Source organism: Stegodyphus dumicola, chromosome 1 (genome assembly GCF_044657685.1).
Source record: "Stegodyphus dumicola isolate Sdum_Otavi_A_Nest chromosome 1, ASM4465768v1".
Taxonomy (NCBI): Eukaryota; Metazoa; Arthropoda; class Arachnida; order Araneae; family Eresidae; genus Stegodyphus; species Stegodyphus dumicola.
In genome coordinates, this window is record NC_140768.1 from 258,696,023 (window position 1) to 258,711,962 (window position 15,940).

The window sequence follows — 15,940 nt, forward strand, 5'->3', positions numbered from 1 at the left end:
ATGCACATTTTGCTTCAGTCATTTTAAATGTTTCTAGGATCTCTGACACATAAACGATCTGCTCTAGTGTGTATGATCCGTTTTCTTCTTTGCATATTTGCATGGATAAGATCTGGCTTGCAGGACCTAAGTCCTTGACATTGAACCTTTTCTTGAACTCATTTATCTCTGGCATGTTTCCACCTATCAGGAGGTCATCAACATAAACTCCAATTATGATGTTCTTCTCAAGACAAAAAGTAAATACAAGGGTCTGCACTTGATCTTTTCAATCCATACTGGATCAGGAAGTCGTTTAAGCAAGTATTCCATGCACGTCCTGATTGTCAGAGACCCTAAATGCTTTTCTTCAAGTCGCAGACAAGGTGTTCTTTCCCTTTCTCAATGCAGCCTTCCGGCTGTGCCATATATATGTCCTCTTTTAGAATTCCATTAAAGTATGCAGCTGTCACATCCATTTGGTGAACCTCTAGCTTTTTCTCTGCAACTACGGCAAGCAGTAACCTTACACATTTAAGTTTGATGACTGGTGAAAAGGTATCTTGAAGGTCCACTCCGAGTATTTGCAGATAGCCTTCTGCCACCAAACTGGGTTTGAACTTTGTTCGGTTTCCAATTTCGTCTTTTTTCTTACAAAACAACCATCTGGATGGTATTACCTTGGCCCCTGGTGGTTTAGTAGTTAGTTCCCATGTTTGAACTTGAGTGAGGTTCTGAATTTCTTCCTCCATGGCATGTCAGCTTTGGTGAACCACATGTCAGCTTTGGGTGATTTCAGGGCATCTTTTAGAGTTACTGGATCCTTTTCTTCAGATTGTTGTATCTCTTGGGCATCGTACAGATAAAATTCTTCGAAACGTTTAGGAATTCTGGTGTTTCTTTTTTCACCTTTCTCACTCCCATGGATAGGATTTCTGGCTGCTGCTTCAACTTCAAGGTCTAGGTTGTTAACAACGTCTTGTAACTGTGTAACTGATTGGCCTTCATCTTCGTAATCTGGAGTATTTTCAGGCTGTAGGTCTGGACATCTATCAGAATTTTGGTCAATCGTATCTGTATTTAGACGTTGGGTTTCATCCAAGTCATTTACATCAGGAGTTATGTGATCTAGAGATGAGTCACGAGCTTCTGTCTCAGGTAGGTCCAAGGGATATTCTGATTCAGTCTTCAATTTTAAGAGTAGCTTCTTTTGCAGGATTGTCACACTTGCTTAGTTTTAAGGGGAAAACATTTTCTTCAAAAATGACATCTCTGCTGACAAAAAACTGTTTCTTCTTCAAGTCATACAATTTGTAGCCCTTAACTCCTCTAGGATAGCCTACATAAACACATTCTGTAGCTTTAGGATCAAGCTTCCTTCCTCTTGAATGTGAGCGACTCCAGGCTATGCATCCGAAAACTTTGAGGTGGTCTGTTTCACTTCCAGATCCTGACCATCTTTCCTCTGGAATATTGCCATAGATGGGCGCTTGTTGTGAAGATAGGTCGCAGTGGCCATTGCTTCTTGCTTCAGCCCAAAACCTGTGATCTGCTCTAGACTCTATAAATAAGCATCTTGTCGTGTTTATCAATGTTTGGTTCAGTTCAGTTTTCAGTACTGCCAGACCATTTTGTTCGGGTGTGTCAGGTACAGTTAGTTGTCTTTGAATCCCATGCGCAGCGAGGTACTTGTCAATCTTTTCACTTATATATTCCCCACCATCGTCCTTTCTCAGGAATTTGATTTTTCTGTGTTGGAGATTTTCTACCGTGCAACGGTACTCCTCAAATTTTTCGAGTACTTCACTTTTGGCTTTCATAGAGAATGCCGTGGTATAGTGAGAAAATTCATCCGTGAAAGTCACAAAGTAATTTGAGCCTCCAAAGGAAGGGAGCGAAATTTTACCAATAACATCTGAATGTATAACTTCTAGAATGTCTTGTCTTTAGCTTTTGTACTAGCGGCCTTTGGAAATTTCTTCCTTTTCATTTTTCCCTGGATACAGACTTGGCAAGGAGCATTTACTAATACTGTTGATTTCAGGTTTCTGCCGATGGGGATAATATTTTTTGTTGTACAAGAGTGTGGATGACCAAGTCTACGATGCAACAAGTCAGCACTTTCAGTTTTTGTAACGTAGGCAGTTGTCATCTTTTCTTCGATTATGTACAATCTTCCTTTTTTTTTCACCAGATAGAAGAGTGTCTCCATTCTTACCAATCACTTTGGCTTTTCCTTCAGCAAATTCTACTTTTAAGCCTCTTTCTTCAATTCTACCAATGGATAATAGATTTCCTCCTAGTTCTGGAACATATAGGACATTTTCAATAGTGACGTTTTTTTCTCCATCTTCTTCTCCAACAGAAAATGAAATATTTCCAATTCCAGTGACCTTTATTATTTCTGAATTAGCAACTTCAACTTCAGATGTGTACTTCTTAAGGTCTGAGAATTTTCTTTTATCAGAGGTCATGTGTTCTGTAGCTCCACTGTCTAAAATCCACATATTACTTTTCTTTGATTTTTCTTCGTTTGCCAAAAGTGCAATATTTGTCTTGAGGTCAACTGCAGTTTTGGCACTGTTTTGGTTCTGATATTTGGCTTCTTCACAATTTTTAGAAATGTGCCCCCATTGGCCACAGCTGAAGCATTTAATATTTCTTCCTCTGTTAGTTTCTTCTTCATTTGGCCTTTTAGCTGCATACTTCTTCACGGGTTTTCCAAATGCAGACTTCTTCTGGTTGGTGGCAAAACTTTTAGTGTGAAGAGCTTGTTCTTCATGATACACTTTGGCTGAACTCTCATTTCTAACTATACGTTTCTTTTCTACAAAAAGCCTTGGTTTCACAATCGTAGTTGTCTGGTTTGCTTCGTCTTTTTCCAAACTTAGGATGAGCGATTCATAACTTCTAGGCAGTCCTAATAGCATCACTAGGACCACTTCTCTATCTGTAAATGCATATCTACTATTATCTTGAGCATTCTTTCTACCTCAACATTAAAGAATTTATGAGAAAAAAAGGTTATTAATCTGAATTCTCTTAAAATGCAACCGTCAAACTATTGAAAATTGCGAAGTAAAATGTTTACAATATTCTCAGACCAGCATCAATTAATGAGAGATGAAGTCAATAATGGTGCACACTCCTTGAATTGCGACGTTTTTTAATACCACAAGAGTTTTAGTGAAGATGGTAGTTAAAATTTGTTAGTTTATGGTATTCCTAACTAAGAGAAAATTTTGGCCTTTGTTTCATAAAAAGCTGTATACGGCCATTCTAGAAAATTAAGCAGTATGTATCAAAATCCATAAGTTGAAACAGATTACTTCTCAGTTTTACAAAAATATCATCTGTAATTTAATTATAAGGGCTGATCAATAGAAACTCATTTGCAGACAATATCTGTGAAAGTAGTAATTTCATTTAACTACACTTTATGTACGAGTATCCATGATGACTATATCACAGCATTTGTTGTTGAAAAAGTTACCATAGGAATTTTTTTTTAACAACAAATGCTGTGAGGTTATGTTATTTGAATGTGGCAAAGCACTATCTGCCTAAGGAGAAGGATGCTTCCCAGGAGAATTTTTTACAGAAAACTGGCTCGTTTTCACATATGTAAGGAATACCACAAAAATCACCACATGTAGCCAACTCATTCGCCTGAATTTGAGTCCATGTTGAATTATTAGTATTCAGTAGTATTACCGGTAAATTACCAATATGTTAAACAGTTGGTGACTGTTGGGGTCATAGGCATTCAGACATGTGTCCAATTTATGAATGCTATTCATGTAAATTTTTGTAATTTTAGTCTGTTCATTAAGTGATTAAGACTTCTGAATACTGGGAGTTTGACCTGGGTTTAGCCTAGGCAAACAAAGATTTACTGGATGGTTGGTTGTGATTTGTGATTTTCCCATATGTACTGTGAATACGAGACAATTTCTCTTGGAAAATCCCTCTGCAAAGGCAATCCTCCTTTTAAGCAGACAACACTTGTGTGCTTTGCCATATTCCAGTGACCTAACCAAACCAAAGATGGTGGGTGCCATCCAACTCGATATCTGAGTAGAATCTCCGACATCCTCCATTGACATGCAAACATCTTCATCCTCTGTTAAAATTCGGAAAGACCACTGTATGCACACTTTGTGACACCCCAGATATTACATAATCTTCTGTTTAATCACATAACACTTGTTGAACTGATTCGCTATGGATCAGATGCTGAAGTGCCATTCGCACAAATAGCCTCATTCACCTTTTCACAATTGTCTTCTATGTCAATGATATGAGATTGATCAAGAAGGGAATAATCATTTGTTCATTCACGTCCTTTCCTTTTCAATCTATCATTGTTTTTTTAAACACATGCGTCACCATACACTTCTTCCATCTCAAAAAACACTTCAGCTTGTTGACATCCATCAGCAATAAGGACTTGTATGACATCAAGCTGATCTTGTTTGGACTAGTTGTACAAAACTCAGTCTTTCAATCGTTATTCCTGCAAAGTCAAAAATCGTTTCCACGTGATTTTTACTGCACATGAATAAGGATATATGGATGTGCCATGATAAACCACTGTAACGACGCATTCGTTTCATCATACAATACTGCAATTATGATCAACGAAAGGTTTTCAATTGATCATGCCTAATAATTTCATCTTAATAGTTTTCTTTTTAAATACAAATGGGTTTCATGAGGAACTGATGATATTATTTTTTCTTTCCAGAAAAATTTACTCATCTTATGCAGCTTTTATTCAATTGTGCTCCAGCAGAAAATGTTCCTGGATAAATAATTTATGATGAAGTAGGACAATCATCTTTGTAGCATACATGTAAGATTGCTGTGAATGAATGAGCAACAACTTCAGATGGATATTAATTTGGCAGATTAATTTTTCTAAAATTACTTTAAAAGTGGTTTGATCATTCTTATTATTAAATTTTTAATAAGATAATTTCCAAATAGTGGAAAATAAGTAAATTATATTAATTTGTGTTAACTTTAATTCTTGCAGAATCCATCTTCGTCCTGGGCGTCTACAAAAAATATTCTAGGTAGGGAGAGCAAAGACATAATTTTAATTAAAGATTGACAAATAATTACATATTTTTATGTAATTTGGGAGGGCAAGCAGTTTATAAAACACACTATTGCGTCAATATAAAAATACTTTTTACCCGATTGTGGGGAGTGCAAATGTCCCTTTACAGATACTCATGCCTGAAGTAATGTTGAGGTAGAGAAACCTACTGTCAGTATTGCAGTTGGTTATAAATATTGCTTAAAAAAATGAGGAAATGGTTTAAGTTTTTTACACATAAGCTATAAATTTAAATAATTTTGTTTTTTTTTTTACATTAAATAAAAGATGATAGTACTTAATGTTATTAAAAATAAACTGAAAGTCGCACAATTCTAGATCTGCAGATATCACTCAATTAAGAAATAGTAGTTGCTATAGAGAAAGACTACTTTATTTAATTCAGCCAAATCTACCTTGCTTTCATATCAGCTCACGTTGGCAAATTTTAATTACACATTGATTTATTTTAAGTATCTCAATTGAGGGCAGTGGGTGGAAGACATCATCTAAAGTAATGTCTAGATAATATAAGATGGAAATCAAATGCACCAAGAGGGTGGCTGGTTTGATAGCATTAAATATTCTCAAACTTTTCTTGTGGATTAAGTGTGACATTTTCTGTATTATAATAATCACTCAAGAGGAATTCGTATTAACAAAAAATATTACCTAAGAGGACATTCAGTATTACATAAGAAACACAATATTCTGGGCTTATTTACTTTAAGTGATCGATTGCTTAAGTTTATATGTGATATTCTCTCCTGTAATAAACATATTAAAGGATTTTCTACCACTATGTACATTACATGACAGTATCTTGAAAATAAAGTACTCTGTATTTACATTGAAACTTTGGCAGTCTATCAGATAAATTAGTGCAAAAGAATGCAGTTTTAAATGAAGTGACTAGTTGGGAAACTTGAATATATGATAGAAAATACTAAGAAATACAATTTATTGTAGTTTGATAATTTATTAGTATCTGAGATATAAAATTTTAATATTATAGAAACGAAAAAGTGTTATGCAGCTAAATCATATTTTCTCTTATCAATTTTGACTGCATTAAGTTGTTTATAAAAACCACTGATACATTAAAGCACTTGAGCCATTTTGTGCTTATAATTATTGCTGTGATTAAAAAAGTTAATATGAATTTTTATAATGAATTAAGAAGAACTGACTTTTTTGCAAAAAATATTTCTTGTAATATTTTAGTACTTGTTACTATGAACATGTGACCAGTGATGTATATTTTTATTTTATTATGTGAGAATAAAAAAGCTTTTTATAATGAAAAACATTGCATCTGATTAAAATTTTTTGTTGTTACTGAATAATTAGAAATAGAATTAATATAGGTATTTATATACTCATAATATATCTTTACTAATAAAATTTTAAATTTCATTCTTAATAATTTTATTTTCATTTGAAATGTTGAGTTTTGCCAGATTGGCAATAAAATGAATCTGTTCCAACTTATCTTTCAGTCAAAATAATCGAATCAAAAATGCTAAAAAAAAAAAAAAAAAAAGGCCTACAGATCAAACAAATAAATTAAGACAATTTAACTACATTTTAATACAAAGAATTGCTAAAGATAAGAGAAGTCTTGATGCAAACAGTATGCTAAGAGTTTGGCAGAATGAATGAGTAATCATTAAGGATTATTTATTAATTCTGCCAAACACATATAATGGATTTTTTACAAACTATTTACCTGCAGTTTCTAAGCCATTAAAAATGACCAGTTTAATAACCGAAAGTTAAATCTTTTTTTTTTTTTTTTTTATCATTAAACATTTTTTGGTATCTTCCTGTTTCTCAATAATGAAATCTAACACTTATTTGAAGATATATTATGTCAGGCTATTCTTATAATACCTCATTCTACCTAGATATGTTAATTATGCAATTTTACGAATAAAATACATGTTTTTTACATATATCAATGCAATCTACTGTGAATCAGTTTTAAAATCTAATCAACATAAAATACATTATTCATATTCGTTTAAGATTTAAAAATAGCAATTACTTCATTTTAAAAATTAAATAGTAAATTAAAGAATTCATTCTCCCCTCAGCCTAAAATATGAGAAAACTGAGCTAACTTAAGTGAAATAAATGTAAAGAAACCTTTAAAATGTAATTATTTCGAATATAATTTTAAGTTACTTTCGATCTTCAGTCTGTGAACTGCTTTAAATTATATACCAGATCATGAACTCAACTAATTCTTATTTTATACGTGGTTCTCAACCTTTTTGCATCATGCACCCCTTACATCTTTGCTAGATGATAATTCCCAGTGCCTCCTTTCCAAAATTTGAAAAAAAACATATACATTTAATTAAACTTAGATTATTTTTAAAAGTGTTATAAATTAAACAAGAGAAAGTATAGAAAATGTTCATAAATATCAAAATTTGAATAAAATTTTTGTATTCGTAAACTAAATAACAGGTAAATAAAAGGCTAATTGCATTCCTTCCCCTGAAACTATGAAATTAGCCTCCAAGGGAAATTTTTTCCTGGTTGAGAACTCCTGTACTATATACATTTTAACATAAAAATTCCTCTGTATAATGTCTATGAAACCAGATTTCTTTCATGTTTAAAAACTGATATATATTTCCGAAAATAACTTTTATAAAATTAGGGTCATGCAAATAATGTTTTCATTATTATCAAATTATGCTGCAGTTACAAACACAACTAAAACAAAACCGAGTTCCAAATGCTTTATTTTGTGACTTATATCACAGATATATAAAAGGCCTGAAATTTACAAAACAATTATTGCTTCAGTTTTACATTCAAATACTAACTCTTGTTTCAGAATTTCTGCATTAAAAGTATTTTTAATATGCTTTTCACTAAACAAAAATTTAGAAAACTGAATTTAAAAAGTTACCTTTTTTTAATATACACATGTAAAACCAATAGTTATTAAAAATAAAAATACTCAACATAATTTTTAATTATGTATGATCTTTTTATTAAAGGCAGCAAAATAAGTGATGCTAGAAATTTTTATCTTAACAATAAATAAATTGCTGAAAATGCCATATCTTTGGGATATTTTTAGCACCACAATACCAATTTGATATTTTTAATTTCTGAATATAGTTTCTGATAATTGTTTTTCAATATGCATCAACATAAAGCTGCATAATTTTATAAGTTTTTTTGTTCAAAAAGCTAAGCTTTGAGTATCAAGAAAAGCATACTTCCCATACTCAAAATTTTGCCCGTCTGAAACTGAATTTGTTTCAGAACTAATTTTTAAATATAGTTAATTTCAAATAAAGTACAAACACAATTTTCAAACAATTTTTAGATTATTCAGTATTTCCATATATTTTAATCAACAACTGCGATTTTTGCTGAAATTTGATTTTCTTTATGAACTAACAGTAACCTTCAGTGGCATAAGAATTTATAAATTACATCATTAAATAATTGTAAAACTGTAGTAAAATACTTCAAAATAGTCCCTTCAAATTTCCGGAAATTATGAATTTCACCTTGTATAAGGGAAAAAAATTCAAATTCGATTTTAAAAACATGAAATGCACACAAGTATAATATCATTTTCTGAACCTGTTAACTACAATCTGTTAAGAGCTAAGATTTTAAAATAAATTTTATTTAATTCTCAAATCTTATACAGGGTGATTCTAAAATATCCACAAATATATAAAGGTGACCAAAATAAGCAGATTGCAGTGTAATGGTGCATTGAGGTGGTATAAGGATGCTTTTGAGACTCATAGGTGAAAGCTGAAGAAATTTTAAGGAAGTTCTTTGGTGAAAGCAGCACTAGCCTAAATTATCAATCCTAGTACAAGTTTTAAGTAGCATACATTATTACAACAAAAGAATGTCACCGATAGAGATTTTACCTATGAGACTGTGTGGAGGGAAACAGAGTAGCTGCTCTGTATATTTAATACATATTAAATAAAAAAATAGACTGTAAATATTTGAATGTGTCAATCGGGAATTAAGTGCGAATTTTGTAAAAAGCTTATTATTTAAATTTTTGCTTCTTTTAACTTTACTTGTTGTTCATAACCTCCTTTGCATGCTAGTACTTATGTGTGCAATTTCCACACATATTCTACTACAAAATATGCTTATTTCAGTCTCTACCTATCAACTTTTGGTAGACAGTCACAATGTATTGTAGCAACTGAATAAGATTGTTAAAAGATTATCACTCATGATGCTTGCCAAAAAATGGAATCCATTTTGTATCCTGATTCTTAATCCAAATATGATGTAATATTAATCTAAAAGTTTTATTTTAGACATAATTTTTAAAGTACATAATGAAGTTATTTCCTTAATTTTTCATCAAATTTTGGAGTTGCACATGCAGTATTAAAATTAATTAATAATAAATACGTAGTTTTCATCCAAAACCTTAATCATTGTTAAAAGTGTCAATGACTTCAGAATTACTACATAAAAAGAGTTTAACAACACTGGTTATTTTACTTTTCAAATGAAGCCTTATATAACACATTCTTAAATTCACTGTTCAGCATTTTATAGATCAGCTGTAAATCAGAATTTTCATATCCCATATTAATTTTTTTTAAACTTATTCCTTCACATTAGGTACCATTGCAAATTTACTCACATGACTTTAATTCCTATTGTTGGTGATTTTATTAGCAATGCTGACTAGCCTAATTTTAATTCTCAGTTTGTAACTTGAACGTACATAGCTTTATCAGATTTATAAAACCAGTATAAATGGAAATGCAATTTTTGATTGTAAGCATATTAATCTTTAAAATGTGAAATACCATATCAGTTTTGACAATAGATTTTCTGTTTAGGCTGGCTTGGTCACTAATGACTGACAATAGCTTAATTTAAATATTATTATTAAATATACTTCACATGAATCACTTTCCCACATCTTGCGCAGGTGTTTTTGTTAGTATTATGGATACAAAAGAATTCTTTTTATCCTAAAAACAGATTACTTAATCAACTTTTTAACTTGCTTTTTGACAAAATATATTATACATAATCACATCCATCAAGTCAACATAATACTGTGTGGCCTAAGTGGAAAGATCAGTAAAAATTTGATCAGTAAAAAATATCTGCCACTTAACATGTTAAGCATGCAAACTTTATTTAACACTTTTTCTTAAAAAGTTATTGACAGTATTTCTCTATCAATTTCAAAAATTTAAAACATTGTTAACTTCAGTTTTTAATGCTAAATATAATATTTTACAAGACTACTTGATAAATATTTAGATAAATATGGATGAAATACCTCCTAATTATATTAGAGTATATAGTAAAAAGCAAAATAAACTCATTTTAATATTTTTTAATAAATATTTAAAATTCTTACAAGCTTTCATATCACTTTTTGAGAAAAGAATTTTAAAATGTCTTACCTAAACTAATTTTGATTGCCTTAACCCTAAAAACTAGCTTCTTATATATAACTCTAAAATTCTGAATTAAAAAAAAGATTTCATATTTAAATAACTAACCTACCTACTCTCCAAATTTTAGGAACCTAAATGTGAAAAACAGGAATAATACTTCCATTTTCATGTTGCCAAAGTTTGATCCTCTGAATACACTTTTTACAAAGAATTCAATTATCTAGTTATTACTTGATTTTAATTAAATTTTCAAGTCATTTCTTAACAGATTTTTCAGTTCAATTCTTAAATACTTGCTAGCCACTTTTTTAATTGTGAACATTTATGTAGAAAAATTATTTAAATTAGCAATTTGTCAAATTTTAGGTAATCATTTATTCTATTTAGTATTTGAAAAGAAATTATTTTAAATTTGTTTCAATGAAAAAAAAATACATTGTTATTAATTATAAACAGACCTTTTTAAAATTTTACATTTCTTGATACAGAAAAAATTTCAAACAAGGTAAAGATTTTTAAAAAAGTAACTTGGTAATTGTTTAACAACATTCCAGAAGTCATATTTATTACATGCAGAACAAATGAATTCTTCAATCAAGAGTACACATGAACTAGATGGGACTTTCCCAACGAAAATATAAAGACCTTCCTTCGAAAAAAGAAAACTAAATAGAATTTTCTTCTCTGTAATAACTGCACTTTTTACCTAATTGGATGGTAATCAAACAGAAAATATAAAAAAGCAAAATTTCAACAGACAACAGCATATAAACAGTTAAAGTCTCCATTCTTGGTAGGAGTGCCAAAGAAATATAGCACTTTTTAGAAATATGGTTTACATAGTGATCAAATAAAATTTTACAATTTGGAACATGAAACTTTTACCAAGCTTTTAATCAGCATTATAGATTCATTATTATAACTTTATTGTACACAAGTTAAATTAAAATTATTAAAAAGATTCAGTGAGCTAGTTTGACAATTTTTGAAACTTTCTAAAAACAAAGTGGAAAGATTTTTACAGATGAAAATTTTAATTCTAATTTTTTTTCCCATCTGTCCTCAAAAATCTGACTTTGTGACTCATTTTTGTAAGTCAGTGTATTTCCTTTTCCTCTATTGAATTGGAAAGTAATTATTTTCGTTAGAAATTATGATAATGCTATGTCATGATAAGCCCTTCCCAGCATTCTCTTTTTAATGCTTTCTCTTTTTAACTATGTTTCTAATTTTCTTTTCCTATCTGATTTTCTTTCCAATTGCCTAAGGAATGAATTGTTTCACAAAACTAAATTATTCTAGTCTTATATTTCATTAATAATTTCATAAATTTGTTGTCAGTTCATTAATTTTCCTTTCATTTTTTGGCATGCACTTTTTGTCATAAAAATAAGAACTACTCATAGATGCAAAATTCTAAAATAAGAAAAAAAGTAGTAAAAAATTCTGCATACAGCTTTCTTATTCCTTATATACTTCTTTACTAACATGATTAATATTTATAAAACTTATAACTTATATACTTCTTTACTAACATGATTAATATATTTGTTAAAAATAAATAAACCAATTAGATAAATATAATTTTATCTCATAACTAAAACTTGCATCACAATAAATTATAAATTTAACATATTTACATCAATTTCAGAAGATATATACAAAATTTACTGTATATTAAATATTTTGCAGAAGTCTCTGTTTTGATAATGCAAGAAATCGATGTTTCGGTAGCATATGAACTTATACATCAATATATTTCATACACATTAATGTATAGAATCTGAGTAACAGCATACACATATGAAGAAAGGAATAAAAGTAATTAAAAATAAATGCACCATATGAATAGTCAAAAAACAGTTTGAATACTGATAAAAAAAGCTGTACCAATAATTAAACTGGAACAGCTTGCTAAAATAGAATACATTTCCAACCTCGAGTGGCTGATGATAATGATATGAAAGGCAATCAATATGTATCATAATAAAGATTTTAGATAGGAGACACAATTTGGACTGTTTCATAAAATAAACAGTGTACATCACATTTCTATTTTTATCCCATATTCTAGAAAGAAAAAGAGTTAAAATTTGGGAATAAAGAAACAGTAGCAATATGATTTTTAAATCATCATCATCTGTAACTTTTACAATGTTTTAACTAACAATACTTGCATATCATTTAATGTATTCTTTTTTTTAAAAAATGGATGGAGTTGCAACATTATTATCACATTACAATCTGCATTTAAAACTAATAAAATCAATTGTTCCTTCACTTTTTAAAATTTATTTAGAAAGTTAAAAGTGATTTCTGTTTGGCAAAATTTAACAGATTTTTATGTCTTCTTATCAAAACAGTAAACTCAGTTTAACCTCCTGAGTGGCACAATTGCCTTTATATGGTCGATTTTTCTAATCACTTGGTAAATATTAGTTTATAATTTAAAATATTTTGCTTTCTCACTTTCTTTAATAATGTTAAATATCATCTTTATGAATGAAGTTTATGAAAAGATACTAAAATATGTAACTATAAAAATTTAACTACTAGAAGCTGTTTAAACACAAATTTTCATGAGTAGATCCAAATAATTATGCCATTCAGAAGGTTAACCCTTTCCAGATGGGTGTGCCATAACGTTAGTATATGGTAAATTTTTATCGGTAGTATTCGGTTCATCTATGGCTGGTGTGACATCTACATCTCAGATAATTAATGCCTAGCTAGACGGCTGTAATGTATACTTAACAATCACATGGAAAGGAACGTAAATATTTTTAATTCTCTAAGAGATGGTGCTCTATGTCAATGGTGCCAAGAGAAATGGAAATATGATGTCTGAACTTTGGCATTGGACTCTTTCATTTGATTTTGAAGGGAAGATATTGGGTTTCAGTAACATAAACAAACATTCTATGTATGCATGTGCACTCCTGTTTACATTTTTTTCCAGTGGCTTTTCAGAGAAAGGAGAATCTCTCATTAGTGCAGATTTTAGTTTCTTCTTTTTGTATGTACAGTACAGTAATTTTGCTTTGTGCAAAGGGAATTTTTGTTTTTTTTGTTTTAAGATGTCAAAACGAAAGTTATATTTATTGGAAGCTTACTATACAGCTTTATTACAAGATCTGAGTAGCAGTGATGTCAGTGGCTTTAGCAGTAAACAAAATTACAAAACAGGAGAAAGTACTGAGAAACCAAACAATACACTGCTGCATGATAAAAATATGGGAGTAGTGGATATTAGAGATGCAGTCACTAATCACTATCCATCTCACAGAAAATCTTACATTTGGTATGAGAAATTATTCTCTGGGCTCCTTGACATTACAACCTATAATGCTCGTGTTTTACATGATGTAAAAAATGGTTAAAAAAAGACCATTATTTCAGTTTCGATTTAAACAATTGAACAAATTACAGAGAGGGTCATGTCAAGAACAGAATGTGAATTTCAGGCATTAGCTGCATTGATGCCATTTTGCCTTTGAGAAAGGCATTTTCAATTTCAAATTCTTAATGGGAAGAAAGAAAAAATGAGAGGCTAAATTGTTTGCTCTTAAACTATGCACAGCAAATAAGTGTTGGGAAAAACATTTTACTTTGAATGCAAAGACTCTGTGTGGACCCATGCTTCAGAATATATCACACACACACAATAATAATAATAAAAATAATAATAAATTTTAATTTCATTGTAAATATACGTATGTATGTGTGGATGTGCTAGTGTAACTTTTATATTAAATATTTTAACTGTAGTTTAATAAATGCCGAAAGTTTGTTTTCAAATTCCTCTTTCATTGTTTATGTATATGATTACAGCTGCAAAGGACACACGTATTTAATTTTATGATTCACCAAGCATAAAGGTATATGCATTTTTTGTAATATTAAAAAAATTAAGTTATCTAGAATAGAATAAAAATGTATTTTGCAGAATTTTTTGGCAAAATTAGGCTTAGAGAGAATGAGCACCTGCCATCATGTGGTGACATCACTGAAGTTCAGCGCTTCATCTCATAGCGATAGGGCATGAGATTAAGATGTTGTCCAGAAAGGGTTAACAATAAATAGCCAGGTAGATAAAACCAATAAACACTGTTAGTCTGTCCTGGTTCAGTTCCCAGACACAGACTAACTACTTGGGATTCTTGTGGCTTTCTATAACAGCCAGTTTCCCTTTTGATTGTCTCTCAAAATGCATATCTACCATGCAAACAGTCCTTCAGTGTTTTGCCAAAATAAATAACCTAACCAAATGTGCACTCAGTATTCATTCCCACAATACACATTTTGCTTGAGATCTGTTCAACTAATTTAACCAAAGAAAACTTGTAAATGCATCATAATTGTTTTACCTCACATACTTTGTTATAATAAGTTAATAATTATGTATATATTTACATATTCACAAGAAAATATATTACCACTTACTACACAAAAATATATTTAAGGATTTTCATCTTAATATATTTTCAGTTCTAATAAGTACTGGGAATTGACACATAGAAGTTTGTTTTCTAGACTGTAATTTCAACCTAAATTAAGAAGTTGAGAAATTAAATAAAAAAATTATTACATTTTCATAAGCATCATATCTTAATATCACATTTACAATACATTAGAAAACATTAAATATTCAGTTATTAATAACTAAACTTTCCATTACACAAAGGAACAAAGTTTCCCAAAGGAAATTTGTGCAGTCAAATTTACATTACTTTAACAAAACATAAACTGAAACTTTAAAAGTGAAGTTCCATATCATTTCACTTATTTAACAATATGTACATTCATTGATCTGCTTTGCATCTAAATAATTTAATGCTGAAAATTTGAATACTTTAAAAGCTGATCAACAGAAATGGAAATGAAAATTTTATAATTCCAATCTATGAAAGACAAATTTAGCCCTATTTACATACAAAAGCTTTTCAGAGACTAGACTGAAATGTACTGCAACAACTGTATATACAGTTGCATGAATCTAAGTTTCCAAAGTGGAATGATACTAAGATTTTGTGCATGTTAGGAATTATAATATAAATTGCCCTTTGAAGTAAATTCAGTAAAATTTAGTAAATATTCAATTATTTATCCACATTTCAACACATTTATATTCAGCAAAAATTTTCAAACTTTTCAGACCAGCTGATAATTGAAATGTTTTGAGGTACATCAATACACATATAAATCACTTAAATTATCTCTTAGAGATAAGGAACATTGAACAATCTGAAAAGGCTCAGGAATATTCTTTCCCAATATCACCATTGTACATTCTGTCAATATTTTCTCTCAATAACAAAACATGCTCTGAAAAGAAAAGAAAAAAAAATGTATATTAAGATTATATAAATATATGTATATACTATATATAATCATAGTGCATAATTTATATATATATATATAC

At 29.9% G+C, this 15,940-nt stretch overlaps 2 protein-coding genes across 2 annotated transcripts in view; one reads left to right on the forward strand and one right to left on the reverse strand.

Annotated features, from left to right (window-relative positions):
• Positions 1 to 6,390, forward strand: part of LOC118198698 (b(0,+)-type amino acid transporter 1-like) — a 135,378-nt gene extending 128,988 nt beyond the window's left edge. The window contains exon 13 of the mRNA XM_035370441.2: positions 4,727 to 6,390. Within this exon, the coding sequence (XP_035226332.1) occupies positions 4,727 to 4,791 (65 nt within the window). The 3' untranslated portion in view covers positions 4,792 to 6,390. The remainder of the gene's footprint in view (positions 1 to 4,726) is intronic.
• A 1,431-nt stretch (positions 6,391 to 7,821) lies between these two features.
• The window catches only part of LOC118199500 (uncharacterized), a 29,967-nt gene continuing 21,848 nt past the window's right edge, over positions 7,822 to 15,940 (reverse strand). The window contains exon 8 of the mRNA XM_085827374.1: positions 7,822 to 15,843. Coding sequence (XP_085683500.1) covers positions 15,773 to 15,843 — 71 coding nt within the window. The 3' untranslated portion in view covers positions 7,822 to 15,772. The remainder of the gene's footprint in view (positions 15,844 to 15,940) is intronic.